Below are 12,180 nucleotides of genomic sequence, written 5' to 3'. Positions count from 1 at the left end.
GCTGATATAGCGTATTATTTAAAACACTGGGAAATTAGAGCTAGTAGATTACAACTTCTAGACTATTTCACTAAAAGGCTACCACAGTTACAAGCAGTTGGAGAATTTATTCTCCATGCTAATCTGTCAAAAAAAATCTTCTTAAAAATGTTGTAGTTGCTCTCCAATAAAAACATGGACCACTGGACTAATGTCACGGGGGAGCTCCTGTCTAGGGGAAAACACTGGGGTGGGAAACCTGAAGAACCAGGTAGGACCAGCGAAATGCTATAATAAAGTTGTGTTTTTTTATACTTTACCTCAAACTTGAGGTAAGACTGATTCATTATTCTAACATTCTTAGTTACATTTTTATTGCTGGGACACCTCCTCTGACCCCATCCAGACATTCCTGCCACGTTATGTGCAGGACAGGTCAATTTATTCTGCCATATTGGTCAATATTTCACACCTAGTCAATCACTTTGCTCTTTAGTTTAGAGCACATATTGCCTCGTGTCTAGCAGGCCTTAAGTTCTGTCACCACCAGAGAGCCAAAAGATACAGTCAACTGCGAAACAGGAAAAACAGGAACACAGTACATCACATGGAAAATACAATTTTTTGTTTTCTTCAGTGTGTCAGCTTGCCAAAGCCTGTCACCTTCGCTTATTACATGCAGTAAACATAAATGTTGCTCAGGACTGGAATAAGAACAACTCCAAGCAAATATTTAAACACACTCTCTCAACAAAAGTGTGAAGGCCTTTTTCAATCCTACTTTACGTCATTAGCAGAAATCTCGCTGTAACCTGATGGAGAGGATAAGGCCTCGTTCACATCTGCTGCGCTGAAAAACGTGTGAAAGCGCGTGGTAAAAAAATGCATGCGCTTGTGCGCGCTTTAGTGCGCGTTTCTGTGCGTTGGGCTGCGCTTCTTTAAAGCACGTTTTGCTTGTTGTACCAGCAGCAGTTGTCAATAAAACTTTGTTTTTGTATGTAAATGTATTTTTTTCTCCAATTAGGGGTAGAAAACGCATGCGCTTCTATGCGCTTGTACGCGCTTCTATGCGCTAAAAAAGCACACCCATTCACTTGCATTGATGTGCGCTTTCCAGCTCAACGCACAGAAATGCATGCAACCCTACGTTTCTGTAACGCTGCTCAGCGCAGTGCATAGATGTGAACCAGCTACATTTAGTTACATGGGAAAGTAAATACCTTGCTGATCGCACAGGGCAGTGCGCTGTAAAAAGCGCACAGAAACGGCCCTGATGTGAACAAGGCCTTAGTGTGTTCAGGTGGGCAAAATCAAATTGGTGATATGTAACAGGTCATAGGTGGGGCAATGATCCAGTATTTTTGCTCAATCTTTATCTTTCAAAAGGGACCAGAAGGACATCGAGGCAGCTGACAGACTACAGGGGATGGAAGAAGCCTCATTTAGTAAAAATCATTTTGTTCCCTTTTCACAATAGATGACATTGAGAACTGTCCATGCAGAAAGCAGGCAGCACTGTCCTGACGGATGAACCAGTGGACCCGTAGCCAAATCTTGCATAAAAAAAAATAAAAAAAAATAATATATATATATATATATATATGGTATTTAAATTTGGATGTTTCCAATTTAAGAAATAAAACAAAGATCATTTTAATACTTTGATGTTTACATAATTCCATACAAATCATAGAGAGAATGTTGTCTTTCTGTTGTAACTTCCATCTTTGTACAAACCCATTTGCCTGAGCACTGAACCACGCATGGCCCCCGGGTGCACCAAGAAGCTGTATAGAGGTTATTTTAGGTTTAGTAAAAATTGTCCAAACTCCAAATAGTGTAGAACCAGGCCAGTAACTACCATAGCATTTGTGAATTTGTATATTGATTAAGTTGAAGGCACGAGAAGACCCAGTCGGTAGGCTAGGAATGTGGTGTTTGAATTACATTGACCAGTACACATTCTTGAAGCAATTTCGCTTGAGGATTTTATGTTATATCCATTTGCTGAACATGAAGAATATTTCCAGATGTGGTTGAGAGCAGACAGATCCCAACCTTGGATAGGTGACACCAGTAGCAGCAACAAGACATTTTCTCAAAGCTGAACATCAAATGACTACTAGAAAATAAAGCAGTGTCCAGATAGTTGGTGGGGAACTTCTGCTTTAAGGGTTGCCCATCAAAAATAATCATTCTGACCACTTTTACCAAAGTATGTTTTTTTTCTAGACCCTTCCAATACGTTGACCTTGTAGATCAAAGATCTCTGTGAAACCTCTTGTGTCATGGAATATTTTCATTCAACCTGTTTCAATCATCATCACTTAAAGCAAGGTCTCTCCTTTTCTTTTCTGAAGGTCATTCATTTCCAGCAGAACGGAAATTTACTGTGTGGTTTTATTTTTATCTTTTGGGGACACAAGATCTTCTTGAATGCCCTCTTAAAGCTGTAATGGCAGAGAGGATAGAGAATGGGATTAACAGCTGAATTTATCCACAGGAGCCAAAAAGAGGCCTCATACCAAACCTCTGGCACACAGTGACCCCTACAAGCTGCCCTAATGATCATCAGTAAGGTGTAGGGTGCCCAGCATATCCCAAATACACAGACAATGACCGCTAAAGATTTTGCAACTTTTTTGTCTCTGGACAACCTGAAACGTTGGGCAATGCCTTGGGAGACCATTCTCATACGCTTCTCCAAAGACGGGTTGGTTGCCGACTCCGTAAAGCTTCGTCTAGTACTCCTTGTTTTACCTAGTACAGTCAGTGTACTTCCATTCAGAGAGGTTCTTTTAACGCCTTTAACCTTTTCCAGGATCTCAGCTTCAGCTGCCTTGTAGGCCTCCTCATCAGACCTTCTCTTTTTAGAGGCTTTCCAGCATTTCAGAGAGCTGGATTCGGTCACTTCCGGCTCTGGCTTTACATTGTCAGTGGTGGTCTGGCTATAAGGCTCTTGCAATAGGTCTAGCCTACTCTTTGTCCTCTTCTGGATATTTAAATAAATACTGACATTGAAGAAGGTCACACTGATGAAAGGAGTAAAGAATTCTATAGTGGAAGCTGTCATCAGGAAGTACCAATTGTAAAAGAATTCGGCAAAGCACTCTCCCTCAGGGATGATGGTTTTGCCTGCAATGTATTCCCAAGTTATGATGGCAGGTCCGTAAAGAAGGAAGGCAAGGAGCCAAACCATGGACATCTTCATGACTGCCCGTCTGCTGTTACCCTGCTGAGCTCGGTAACTCACCTAAAAGGAAAGAATAAATGGTTAGTAGGAACTTTGGTTAAAATATTGTGCATATAACTAAGAGTGATAATAAAAATAAAATAAAAGCCACTAAATACAGTCAGATCTGATGACACTCTCTTGGGCACCATTCAAATTTCAGAGCCAAAGACCAATCTGATAAGGCTGATAATCTGGTCCTTGTTCCTTCTCTCTACATCAGGGATATCGAACTCCAGTCCTCAGGCCACAGCTCAAATCAGTTGATGGGAGTGAATCAGGAAAGGTGTGGATCATCAGGTAGATCACATTTCTCAGTCTATCCTAAACACTGGCCTGGATATGGCCTTTGAGAATTGGAGTCCGACACCTGTGCTCTACATAAACCATTGATAGGTGACAACCACTGCTCTTGTCACCTGCTATAGGCATGAACGTTTTTCGGAATAATAAATCTGCCCTTTTGTGTTTGTGTCTTAAGTCATTTCAAACTGTTTGGGTGCCCCATAAAGTCATACGACAGCACTCAAAATCGATCATTATGATCTATCGGAAATGATCGGTTGTGCGCAATAATGGCCAAAAACCTGCTAACCAATTCGATCAGATTAATGGAACTGATCCATTTTTTTGAGTCGATCCCATCAATCTGATCAGATTGGTTAGCGGGTTTTTCGGCTATTAGTGGGCACAACTCATTATTTACTACTACGGAAACAATCGAAATTGAGCGATATTGTCTCATTCATTTCAAGGTCAGATTTGGTTGGAACTACAGTCGGGAGTAGTGGAAAATCTTTAAAGCAAATCTTAAAGAGAACCCGAGGTGTGTTTAAAGAAAGTTATCTGCATACAGAGGCTGGATCTTGCCTATACAGCCCAGCCTCTGTTGCTATCCCAAACCCCACTAAGGTCCCCCTGCACTCTGCAATCCCTTATAAATCACAGCCGTGCTGTGAGGCTGTGTTTACATCTGTAGTGTCAGTCTCAGCTGCTCTCCCGCCTTCTGCATAGCTCCGGTCTCTGCCCCCAGCCCTTTCCCTCCAATCAGCAGGGAGGGAAGGGATACAGGCGGGGACTGGAGTTCTGCAGGAGACGGGGAGAGCAGCAGACTGACACTATAGAGATAAACACAGCCAGCTCTGACAAGCTGTTTGTCAGCAGCGTGGCTGTGATTTATGAGGGATTGCAGAGTGCAGGGGGACCTTAGGGGGGTTTGGGATAGCAACAGAGGCTGGGCTGTATAGGCAGATCCAGCCTCTGTATGCAGATAATATTCTTCAAACCCAACTCGGGTTCTCTTTAAGTAAAAAAAATGAAGACCCAGTTATGAAATATTTTTCCCATTATGAAAAAAAATGAATGAAATCTCTAAAGATATTACTTGGTTCAAAAACCACCATTCAATTGTCTGAAAAATGGTACAGAAATTTCCACCACTCCTGAGTTTTATTGAAAAAAGTGGAAATAAGTTTAGATTTCTTGCTCAAATTTAAAAAAAAAAAGCATTTTTACAAGCTTTTTTTTCTGTAAAACCGATAGTTTTTATTAAATTGCCGTAAAATCTGATCTGGAATCGGAGTGGAATTGGCATTGGATTCTGTTCTTTCACTGACCAGAGCTTTAAGAGGATGAGGGGTGTATAGGGGCGAGATGATATCCACCATATGAGATAGACCTTTAACCTTCGCTCTTTACTGTTACAGCAGAGAAAGGCAAAGATGTAAAATACATAGTTACATAGTTATTTTGGTTGAAAAAAAGACATGTCCATCGAGTTCAACCAGTATAAAGTACAACACCAGCCTGCTCCCTCACATATCCCTGTTTATCCAGAGGAAGGCGAAAAAACCCTTACAAGGCATGGTCCAATTAGCCCCAAGAGGAAAAAATTTCTTCCCGACTCCAGATGGCAATCAGATAAAATCCCTGGGTCAACATCATTAGGCATTACCTAGTAATTGTAGCCATGGATGTCTTTCAACGCAAGGAAAGCATCTAAGCCCCCTTTAAATGCCAGTATAGTTTTTTCCATAATGACTTCCTGTGGCAATGCATTCCACATCTTAATCACTCTTACTGTAAAGAACCCTTTCCTAAATAAATGTCTAAAACGTTTTTTCTCCATGCGCAGATCATGTCCTCTAGTCCTTTGAGAAGGCCTAGGGACAAAAAGCTCATCCGCCAAGCTATTATATTGCCCTCTGATGTATTTATACATGTTAATTAGATCTCCTCTAAGGCGTCTTTTCTCTAGACTAAATAAACCCAGTTTATCTAACCTTTCTTGGTAAGCGAGACCTTCCATCTCACGTATCAATTTTGTTGCTCGTCTCTGCACCTGCTCTAAAACTGCAATATCTTTTTTGTAATGTGGTGCCCAGAACTGAATTCCATATTCCAGATGTGGCCTTACTAGAGAGTTAAACAGGGGTAATATTATGCTAGCATCTCGAGTTTTTATTTCCCTTTTAATGCATCCCAAAATTTTGTTAGCTTTAGCTGCAGCGGCTTTGCATTGAGTACGAATACTGTCTAGCAACCATAAATACATAAGTTTTAAATGTATAATAACAATAGACATTAAAAATAAACACGGTAGTAGTTTAACCACTTCCCAACTGAGGGGTTTTACTCGTTGACCACCAGAGCAATTTTCACCTTTCAGCGCTCCTTCCATTCATTCATCTATAACTTTATCATTACTTATCACAATGAAATGAACTATATCTTGTTTTTTTTGCCACCAATTTGGCTTTCTTTAGGTGGGACATTATGCCAAGAATTATTTTATTCTAAATGTGTTTTAATGGGAAAATAGGAAAAAATGTGGGAAAAAATTTATTATTTTTCAGTTTTCGCCTTTATAGTTTTTAAATAATGCATGCTACTGTAATTAAAATCCATGAAATGTATTTGCCCACTTGTCCCGGTTATAAAACCGTTTAAATTATGTCCCTATCACAATGTTTGGCGCCAATATTTTAATTGGAAATTAAAGGTGCATTTTTTTCAGTTTTGCGTCCATCCCTAATTACAAGCCCATAGTTTATAAAGTAACAGTTTTATACCCTCTTGACATAAATATTTAAAAAGTTCAGTCCCTAAGGTAACGTAACTATTTATGTATTTTTTTTAATTGTACTAAAAAAAAAATGGGGGAGTGTGGGAGGTGAAAAGTTAATTTTTTGTGTAAAACTAATTTATTTGTATGTAAAAAAATGCTTTAGGGTGTAGTTTTACTATTTGGCCACAAGATGGCAACAGTAACTTTTTGTTTAATGCGACCTGCAAGCGTCCTTCCGGACGCTTGCAGGAAGTACTAGGAGGCTGGGAAAGTTTTTGTTTTTTTTTCACAATGATCGCGCTGCTTATCGGAGAAGCAGCGGATCATTGCGGGGCTTAGATCAACGAACGGGAATGGATTTTCCCGTTTATTGATCTCCGGGTGAGCGGCCGGCGGCGTGTTTACGAGCGGGAGTGCACGCATGAGCGAGCGGGAGTGCGGAAAGTACGGATTTCTCTGTCCCTGGTGGTGAAAGGATGGAAAAAGGGACGGAGAAATCCGTACGCGTGGGGGTAAAGTGTTTAGGCTATATTAAACAAAATAAATAAGACAGGAAAATTGCCTACAAAAAAAAAATCTATATTAAATTACATTTTAAGTCACCGTAATGTATTTTTAAATTTTGCAATGTTAACTTCATGATGTTTTGCTTAAACTTTTTCTTTTTAATAACCTTGTAATCTATGGAAGTGATTATCGATCAGTGATAATGATCAGTAGCTGCTGTTGTTTCATAGTATTCCCTGTTCTATAATAGGTCACTGACTCTCAGCTGCTCTTTATCTCGTAGAAAAAGAACTTTTATGTATTAAAGAGGAACTGTAGTCAAAGTAACATAATAAAATTGCTTATTTTTGTTGCAGTATTTAGGGCCGAATTTGCCACAAGGCACTGTAGGCACATGCCTACAGGCGCCTGATGATGGAAAGGCAGCTTACTCCCCTTCCCGAGTGCCTCCCTCCCTTCTTGTCTATGCAGAGTCCTGATGAGAATTGGAGGCTAATCACCCTGCTCTCAGCATTCCACTGACGAGATCTTGCTTCAGTTAGGGGCATCTCCAGCTACTTAAAGCGTTATAAAACCCTGACATAATATTCAATAAAAACATTTTTTCTACTTTTTATATGCCATACGGTTATCATATTTGCATTTGTGCATAAATATTATTCATTTAGAAATTACAAGTTCCCAAAAGTAAAGTTTTTTGCTTTGAGAGCTGAATTTGCATTTTATTAATAACTGGTTTTATTCATTATGTATTGAAGGCAGAAATGCTTTAAGTGTCTGTCTGTGTCCAGGAGCTTCTGCACAGTCAGAGAATGTGTCACCTTCCTCACTTGATACAATTAAGTAAACACAAGATAACATTATCTACACTTTTGATGCCACCAGATTTCTCTGCACTGAACTTTGAAGTCCTGTGTGTAACCCTTTGAATGCTGTTCTAGTTAAAAAAAAAATGGTGGTAGTAGATAATATGCTGTAAATAATTTTTTACAGCAAAGAAGAAATGCTGAGTTTCATTTTGCTTTAAAGGGAAGATCTGAGGTAAAAAAAAAAAAAAGTTCTACTTACCCGGGGCTTCCTCCAGCCCCTGGCAGCCGATATGTCCCTCTCCGCAGCTCTGCTCCCAGCTAGTGGCCCAGAGTCCCCTCTGTTGGAAATGCCGACCTTACCAGGTCAGCCTCTACCGTGCCTGTGCGAGTGCGCGGCTGTGCCACTCGCGATCGCGCTCATTTGGCTTGGATTGTTCTGCACAGATTGCTCTAGACCACGTGAGTGTGATCATGAGCGGCGCAGCCACGCGCTCATGCAGGGCCACTGACTGGGAGCAGATCTGCGGTGCGGGACATATCGGCTGCCAGGGGCTGGAGGAAGCACCAGGTAAGTAGAACTTTTTTTTTACCCCGGATCTTCCCTTTAATATTGAGGGTACTTCTGGCTACCTAATGCTAAGGGGCACCTGTAGCTACCTATGACAGGCAAGTAAAGTAAGGGAGAAGTGACAGCTGAGTCAGCCAGCACACTTGTGGTGCAGTTCTGCGGGTGTTTGTAGGTTCATGGTGGGCGAAGTCTAGGGTGCCAGGACATCTGTGCCTATAGATTCCTCTGCGATAAATCCAGGCCTGACAGCAGTGGCATAGCTAGAGATCATGGGGCCCCATAGCAAAACTTTCATGGGGCCTTCAGATGGAGGCACTCTTTAGCACTGCCACCTCCCCCCTACCCTATGGATATGACTTAATTGGGCAATTTACATTTTCATGCAATCAACACTGCACATAGTTTATGGTCACTGAGACAAAGTCATCGTGTGAAGAAACAAGAAAGTTAATGGTGAATACATTAAGTACCCCCTGGGCCCCCTATGCTTCTCTATGCTTCTGTGCCCCATAGCAGCTGCTATGGCTATTGCTACGCCCCTGCCTGACAGTATTCATTTATAAATGATTTAGTCAGTGTTTGCCCATTGTAAAAACTTTCCTCTCCCTGATTTACTTTCTCAAATTTATCACAGGCGGCGACATTTTAGTATTGTCAGGTGATCTCTGCGGAATGTTTGTTTACTGAGCGTTCTAAAGCCAGAAGAGAAGATCTCTAGTTTCCCAGAATGCTCTGGGGTGAGGGCGCGGGAGAATTCCACATAATTAGCCTGGGCTAAGTCTCAGTGGGAGAGCAGGACTGCACACCAAAATACAGCAATATATACATAATAGATAAAAGGCCTGCCCATTTAAAAAAAAACGGGTGCTAGGCCTTGACTGCGACCTCCCTCACCCCCGCAATGCCGCACGGCCTCTTTCTCCCGCCACGACGTGCGTACAGGGACACGCCTGCCTCCCTTTGCTTGTCCTCCACTGCTCTCTGAAGTCTGTCCGCGTGCTGCGCATGTGTTCCAGGCACAACGCATGGGCACAGGAACACAGGAGCACGCAGCGACAGGGAGTTTATTATATAGGATATACTGATGCTGAAACCAGGAGATACCAAGTAAAAGTGGGTATCCTGAAACATTTCCTGCATTCTATTATATGTCACTACAGAGCCTCTTTAAAGTGTTTTCCTGACATGTCTTGTAGGGTAATTATTCTGGTGAGCTGTCCATGTGGGGCCTTTTATTTGATGTGCAGAAATCCAATAAAGGCATTGAGGATTACCCGGCTGATTGCTCCGCTGGCTGACACCGACCTTCCATCCCCCAGAGGAATGAGACGCTGTTACAAGTGTCTCCATGTAATTCCGCACATAGCGGCAGAGCTGGGAGCAGCTGTAGCAATCTTCCACCATTGCCGTACGGGCGATCTGCTCGCTGTGTTACTGTGTGACCTATCCTGTGATCCCCGTAGCTATGTATGCCTATGTGTAGGTGTTTATGATTATGACAGGTCCTCCATACAGCCAATGTAGCACATCATGCTTTGAGGTGCCCCCCCCCCCCCCGCAACACCCAGGCAGGCAGGAGCGATCAGACCCCCCCTGCACATCATCCCCATAGGGGGGAAAAAAGGGGGGCTATCTGATCGCTCTACCTGCAACCTGATCTGTGCTGGGGGCTGCAGAGCCCACCCAGCACAGATCATAAAAAAACACGCTGGTCCTTAAGGGGGGGGGGGGGTAAAGGCTGAGTCCTCAAGTGGTTAAAAGACACGGAGGACGCTATCCACGCCTTCCGTGTCATTCCGCCAGGTCCCCGCCGCTCATTAGACCCCCCGGCCTGTCACGACCGCAGGGCTCGGGTCGCGCTCTCCTGCCTCTGCCAATATGGCCGCCGGAGCTGGCCGCGGCTGTGCAGTCCGCACCTGCCGCGAGTGCGGCTGCGCAGCTCTAGGGCCAACCCCCTAATCCTCGCTACAGTAGCGTGGATCGGGGGGTTGGCCCTAGAGCTGCACAGCCGCACACGTGGCAGGTGCGGACTGCGCAGCCGCGGCCAGCTCCGGCATCCATATTGGCAGAGGCAGGAGAACACGACCAGGGCCGTGCGGTCGTGACAGGCCGGGGGGTCTATTGAGCGGCGAGGACCCGGCGGAATGACACGGAGGGCGAGGATAGCGTCCTCCGTGTCTTTTAAAGAGATGCAGGTACTTCACTTTTTTAACTTTTTTTTTTTTAATAATTTGGCCTCGTAAGTCCTTTAAAGGTACCTATTAATGGTACAATTTTTTCACCAAATGTGATCTTTCGATGCAATTTGAATGATCGAATTGTATAGAAAATTCACTGTTTAGGAAGGCAATCAATAAGTAATGATTCTTTGGTTGATTGCTAAATAGGATAAAATTGATTCAAAAGTTGGATTTTATGATCAAATTTGAAGACAGACTCATTCAGTAAATGTGAACAATCGATAATTACTTTCCGATTAGTTACCATCATTCAAATCTCATCGAAATATCGCATCTGATAAAAAAATTGTACCGTTAATTGGCACCTTTATAGAGAGGCCTTTTCTCATGTGGAGCGCAGCTGCACTAGTGGCTATGAGAACTGCGCAGCCGCGGCAGGACCTGTCGACCATCTTCATTGGGGAAGCTGCTGCAAAGCTGTGATTAGTGGCAGTAGGCAGACATTTGGGCTCCCGAAGGTGGCTGGTAAAATAGCATGTGCCGGACCACTCGCTTTGCAATTTGCATAATGGGTAGCCTCGGTGCCCGCTATTCTATCGTGCACCTCCGGGCACTCAAATTTTCGCCTATTGCTGCTAATCGCAGCTTTTATTATTGCTGAAAGGGACGGCAGCCTTCTTTCCGCGCTGCGCTATGTTCCACTCAGCCCCGTTTCTAAGGGCGTGCGGAGCGTGCAATCACCCGGGGCGCCAGACTAAGCAGCAGGAGGGGGGAAAGGCAAGGGGAGCGACCATAGCTTGTTAACTCACCTTTCTTCAGCCAATCCCCCGCAGCTTCAATCTCTTTCCTCTCCCGGCGTCCATCGCATGGTAATAGTGCCTCCTGTGATGATGTCACCGCATGTCATCACAGGGGGCGCTGTTATCAATGAGACAGATGCCAGGAAAGGAAAGAGATAGAAGCTGTGCGGGATCAGTAGAAGGAAGATGAGTTATAATTGCTATGTCCCTCCCCCGCCTAGCCTATACTGCGATTTTTACACCCTCGCCCTGGGTGAAATTTAGCCTAGAAAGTGCCCTGGTTCCACTACAGCTCATTGGAGATTGTACTCCCTATATATGCCTGAAGAAGTCCCAAGAAACAAGTTGCAGTCTATGAGAGTTTTGTTTTAGTGGATCAATAAAATTAGTTCTTAATTTCACCACTGAGTTTTTCCCTCAAGAAAAGAGGTAAGTTTATCTTTACCTCCTCTATTTTTGACCTCCCTGGCAGTTTGATTATTTCCAGATTTTAGGGTCTAAAAGTGGTGCAATTTTTTTGCACGCTTTTAGACCCTAAAACTAGGGAAAAAAATCATGCTCCTAGAGAGCCTGGAGCAGCCCTGCACATACTCACCTCCCTGGGATCCAGCGCTGCAATGCTCCCACTGTCCTCCGGGTGGCGCTGTAACCATGTAGTGAGATCACCACCTGTCGTCGTGATCTCACCAGAGGGATCCACAGCCTCCGAGGACAGGAAGGAGAATGACTGCTGGCGTCTGGATCTCGGGGAGGTGAGTTAAAACACCCACTGCGCACTATATTCAGCACAAGCCTCCCACCGGCTACCCCGAGTCAGACTCGGGGTTGCCACTCCTGGTTTCTTTTATTCCACCACGATGGATTCAGGCCTGGTGTTCTAAAGGCTTTTAATTTATATATCCTAAAAGCCTCGCATTGAAGTAATTTGCCATCCCAGTCACCACCCTGGGGTTCCCGATGTACCCTATCCAATCCGAAGAAACACATTTTTGAAGGATCCGCATTTTTACATTTTTCAAAGTGTCGTGCTACTGGGAT

At 43.6% G+C, this 12,180-nt stretch overlaps 1 protein-coding gene across 1 annotated transcript in view; it reads right to left on the bottom strand.

The window, feature by feature from the left end:
- Window positions 1-1,650: 1,650 nt before the first annotated feature.
- HRH3 (histamine receptor H3) overlaps window positions 1,651-12,180 on the bottom strand; it is a 44,224-nt gene continuing 33,694 nt past the window's right edge. The window contains exon 3 of the mRNA XM_068262290.1: window positions 1,651-3,232. Coding sequence (XP_068118391.1) covers window positions 2,345-3,232 — 888 coding nt within the window. The 3' untranslated portion in view covers window positions 1,651-2,344. The remainder of the gene's footprint in view (window positions 3,233-12,180) is intronic.

The sequence above is a fragment of the Hyperolius riggenbachi genome, chromosome 12 (assembly GCF_040937935.1).
Source record: "Hyperolius riggenbachi isolate aHypRig1 chromosome 12, aHypRig1.pri, whole genome shotgun sequence".
NCBI lineage: Eukaryota > Metazoa > Chordata > Amphibia > Anura > Hyperoliidae > Hyperolius > Hyperolius riggenbachi.
The sequence above is the reverse complement of the archived record's forward strand: the minus strand, read 5'-3'. Positions and strand labels throughout refer to the sequence as shown.